This window comes from Fusarium odoratissimum, assembly GCF_000260195.1.
Source record: "Fusarium odoratissimum NRRL 54006 unplaced genomic scaffold supercont1.169, whole genome shotgun sequence".
Classification (NCBI taxonomy): domain Eukaryota; kingdom Fungi; phylum Ascomycota; class Sordariomycetes; order Hypocreales; family Nectriaceae; genus Fusarium; species Fusarium odoratissimum.
This window is the reverse complement of record NW_022158857.1, coordinates 1-4,575: the sequence shown is the minus strand read 5'-3', so window position 1 is coordinate 4,575 and position 4,575 is coordinate 1. Positions and strand designations below refer to the sequence as shown.

Below are 4,575 nucleotides of genomic sequence, written 5' to 3'. Positions count from 1 at the left end.
CAAAGTGATACTGGTTAATGGATGGCATTAAAGAATTTGCTCGAGAATCGAGAGAACCATAGTTCTGGCCTATGGGGTGATGAGTAACTGGATGACTACTCGATGCTGGTTGACGACATGAAGGTTTGACAGCTGGCGATAGGACCGTTGGTTGGGTCGTCGGTAGTCGCGTATGTGGCGATGATGGAGTGCTGGCTGCGATTGGAACAGGCGGCGCTTGCATCGACGAAGTACGATGAGAAAACAGTCGATCAGTATCGGTAGGCACTTGACTGTGAAGTTCTCGAAGTCGTGGATGACTGCCCATATCTTGCTGTAACATGAAACCGATTGGTGGCAAAAAACAAGAGGCTCTAGGGACTTGAAGGTTGTAAAGATTTCCTGTCTGACTTAAAGATGGATATTTAATTGTCGGCAATATGGGACGTAGCTGCCCTGCGTCGGATACTACGTCTAGCCTCTCAATGCTGGTCTTGGCCGCGCTTGAACTTCTGTGTACTGGTAACCTCTCCTCTCATGGATGTATGGCATGGCTGATGGACAAGCTACTGTGTGTGCCACCCATCTGACGTCGGGTGTGTTGCTGTTGTTCCAAGAGAGTAGCCAATTGTATGTAGGCCACTGGTGTAGTGCTTGGGTCAAACGTACTTGACGGAACGGGCTCGGATGGACGACGTTTTGCCTCCTCAAGTGATTGGGACCCTTGATTTACCAAAGACTGCCCTCTTTGAAGCGAAGTTAGTGAACATGCAACGTCGAGTGCGGCTTGTGCGAATCTGATCATGTCAGATGGCCCAGTTTCAACGGGTTTCTCTAAGCCGGTGCTTCTATTTTCTATGCTACCGTGATATAATCTCGTTGGACTGGCCTTTTGGCATTTTTCCTGCATTGCCTTCGTCAGTTCTGTGAGGGTTCTAGGCTCGAATATACCTAAAGGCTCATCAGGCTGCTCTTCTGACCGATGACTGGAAGTCGAGATGACTTCAAGGCCGGGAGGAAGGTTTCGCTCTTTGTCGTGAATACCAGGTTGTGATGGTGATTGAACTTGGGAACCAGATCGAGAGACTTGATTTGAAGAAGGGGGAGTGGGCTGAGTAAGGAGGAGATGCTCGGATTCTTGCTGACCCGGCTTTGGAGCCGATCCATGAGCTTCATGAGGCTCAGGTTGGACTGAGCATGGTGAGTGACCAAATCTATTAGTAGAAATAGTATTAAGCCTACCATCCAGAAGCATTGCTGAGTTTGTGTTGAGCTTGATCGGTTGTTCTTCCGTTGTGTTAGGTATTCCAGTCCTTGTCTCGTCTGGTTCGTGTTTTGGCGAATGCTTTGCTACTCGAGACTGGAGAAACTTGCGAACCGATTGTATGTGAGGAACAAGCGAATTCTTGCTCTTGGCATCGAAATCTCGTAAATCACTTGCAGAAACCCAACCGACAGCGCTTTTGGCGGGAAAGTCTTGGCCATCAAAGTAGATGACGGGGAACTCTCGCTTCGTAACCAGAGTTTCACAGTTGTTGTAGCCCTCTACCCAAGAAAAGTTACCCGCCTTATTGTTGTGGCACGCGGGGAGAAACTCTACCAGACCAAGGCTTCATATTCAGTCTGAGACGCCGACAATTTAAAAATCTTGCATTGGAAGTAAGAGTACGGCAAACCAATCTTTGGACTTTGCCCAAAAAGTAAGGTAGACGCTACCAGCATCCAGGTCAATGATACCCTCAAAGCCTTCGCCCTAGATCGATGGATTGTCCCAGCATCTCCTATGGCTGCGTCGTGTCTGCCTTCGCGAAGACATTGCAACTGGAGAGGAAACATGGTAACTTCCGGGCTCGGTATGATGAGTTTGCTCGTCAGTTCTGCGACGCTTCCTTCCCGTAGCTTGTGGCGAGTCCCTCTTCCGTTTATCCTATATCGGACGATAAGTATGGAATAATATGGGGGAAATTTGAATAAGTACGCCTGAAAGACTCGTCGCGTGAGTCAGATGGTCGTTCTCAAGCATCTCTGTAGGAGCAGTTGCTTTTTCAGCGCCGCTTTCTCGGGGCGTTGGAGCCGGTGGCTGAAAGGGTACTGACTGGGTCCACCAGTTCATCCCAGCAGGAACAGGTTTTTCGCAAGACCTTTAAGACCAGGTCGGATGTACCAATAGTACGCGCTAGGCTATACGTGGTCGTGCAAGGCGTTTATCAAGCTGAGATCAATGGTTGCAGAGTCAGCCACGACTTCTTAGCTCCCGGTTGGACGGTGTACGACAATCGAGTACGGTATCAAACCTACGACATAGCACATTTACTCGCCTCATCAGGCCAGAATTGCATCGGATTTCGTCTTGCAGATGGGTGGTATTGTGGCCGCTTAGGATTCTTCGGTGGACGGCGACTTCGTTGGGGCCCTTATCCCACTCTGATGACCCAACTAGAGATCATATACAGCGATGGGACTTCTCAATCCGTATGTTCTGATGCCAGCTGGCTCTCACAGCCTGGTCCTGCCATAAAGGCAGAGATATATGATGGAGAAAAGTACGATGCCAACTCTAAGATCCACGGATGGTCAGAGTACCTGTCCGAAGCGAACCCGGTCTTTTTGAGCTCCGGCTGGGAGCAAGTCACGGTACTAGAGCCGTTACCTGACTCAGTCAACATCACAGCAGGCTTCGCGGAGCCAATTCGCCCTATTCAGACTCTGAAGCCCGTTGATCTAATCACGACTCCGGCGGGCAAGAAAGTTATTGATTTCGGCCAAAATCTTGTTGGATATGTGAGACTCAAGAGGATAATAGGCCCAAAAGATAGCCGAGCCTCACTGAGACACGCCGAAGTGCTCGAAAATGGTGAACTGGGCCTTCGGCCGCTGCGTGTCTGCGAAGCGATGGACGAATATGTATGTGATGGCGGTGTTGAGACTTCATGGGAGCCTAGCTTCACTTACCATGGCTTTCGATACTGCCAGATCGACGGCTTGTCTGAGTCAATCAACATCCTAGACTCTATCGAAGCTGTCGTCTGCCATAATGATATGGAGTTGGCAGGAGAGTTTACTTGCTCAGACCCGAAGTTGAACAAGCTCCACGACAACTCACTCTGGAGTATGAGAGGAAACTTCTTTTCGATCCCGACTGATTGTCCTCAGCGCGATGAACGGTTGGGATGGACTGGAGATATTGCCCAGTTCGCTTCAACCGCTGTTAAGCTCTATGATTGTTTCGGCTTTTTGAAGGATTGGATGGTCGATGTTGGACATGATCAATACAGGCGCAATGGCATCCCAGCCTATGTAACACCTGACATTCTAGACGATGCCGGGATTTGGAGCCTCATCTTGCCGGTTGCGATCTGGCATGATGTTGTCATCCTTGTACCTTGGGCTCTGTATGAAACTTCAAGCGATGTGGAGGTCCTCAAGGGTAATTACAATAACATGAAGAAGTGGATCGATTCCATTCCCAGGGATGAGGAACGCAAGCAGAAGCTCTGGAACAGGACATCTTTCCAACTTGGTGTAAGTACATCTTTATGGCCGATCAAATGGGTGCGATGCTAACAAATTAACAGGACTGGCTTGATCCTACTGCACCGCCTGACCAACCCATGGATGGTCAAACAGATCCTGTGCTTGTTGCTGACGCATTCTTGATCCATTCGCTCGACTTAATGGTTTCCATTGCGACCGTTCTCAACGAGCAGGAAGATGCCCAGGCTTATAACCAAGAGGCGACTACCTGCCGCCAGCAGTTCAGTGATGAATACATCTCCTCTAATGGCCGTATCAGTTCCGATTCCCAAACGGCCTACGCGTTGGCAATAGTATTCGATTTATTGCGAAGCCAAGAGCAGATGTCGTATGCGGGACGGCGACTTGCAACAATCGTGCGCCGCAACAAGTTCAAAATTGGCACTGGGTTTGCTGGCGCCCCATTCCTTTGCGAGGCTCTTTTCCGTGCCGGCCACACTTCTGTGGCATATGCAGCCTTGCTCTGTGAAGAATGCCCTTCGTGGCTTTATCCCCTTACAGTTGGTGCTACAACTATGTGGGAGCGGTGGGATAGCATGCTGCCTGATGGCAAGGTGAATCCCGGAGAGATGACATCCTTCAATCACTATTGCTTTGGCTCCGTCGTCTCTTTTCTCTACGAAAGGCTCGGGGGGTTACAGTGCGCTGAACCAGGTTGGAAGAAAATTCGCTTCGCACCTCAGCCTGGAGGCGGTATCACATCAGCGCACGTGAAGCAATTGACGCCTTATGGATGGGTGTCTGCCCAATGGAAGATTGAAGCCGGCAGCTTAAAGGCTGAGTTGACCGTTCCAAACATGGTTGAAGCAGAGGTTGTGCTTCCATTTGCTGCAGGAGACAAGGTAGTCGTCCTTGGAGGTGGCCACTGGTTATTTACAGGCAAATATCGCGAGCGCATGGTATGGCCGGTTGAAGCCATCGCAGCCTTTCCTAGCCTTGAGCCTTCAAATGGACCAAGGTGACTGGAGCTCCCATACCTATGCAAGACAGCAACGATAGGTCAATCACCTTTTCCAGACAAAAGGAATTTAGTCCCATGGTCATTGACGAAGGTATCAGATT

The 4,575-nt window shown here is 49.8% G+C and overlaps 2 protein-coding genes across 2 annotated transcripts; one reads left to right on the top strand and one right to left on the bottom strand.

Moving 5' to 3' along the window:
• Positions 1-708: 708 nt before the first annotated feature.
• Positions 709-1,595, bottom strand: FOIG_16780 (uncharacterized protein; the record flags this gene model as incomplete). Its single annotated transcript, XM_031218258.1, has 4 exons — positions 709-725; positions 931-1,170; positions 1,222-1,524; positions 1,580-1,595. The coding sequence occupies 4 exons, from the start codon at positions 1,593-1,595 to the stop codon at positions 709-711; spliced, it is 576 nt and encodes a 191-aa protein (XP_031052029.1).
• An 811-nt stretch (positions 1,596-2,406) lies between these two features.
• Positions 2,407-4,475, top strand: FOIG_16779 (uncharacterized protein; the record flags this gene model as incomplete). The annotated part of the gene is made up of 3 exons (XM_031218257.1): positions 2,407-2,451; positions 2,482-3,501; positions 3,555-4,475. The coding sequence occupies 3 exons, from the start codon at positions 2,407-2,409 to the stop codon at positions 4,473-4,475; spliced, it is 1,986 nt and encodes a 661-aa protein (XP_031052028.1).
• Positions 4,476-4,575: the final 100 nt, after the last annotated feature.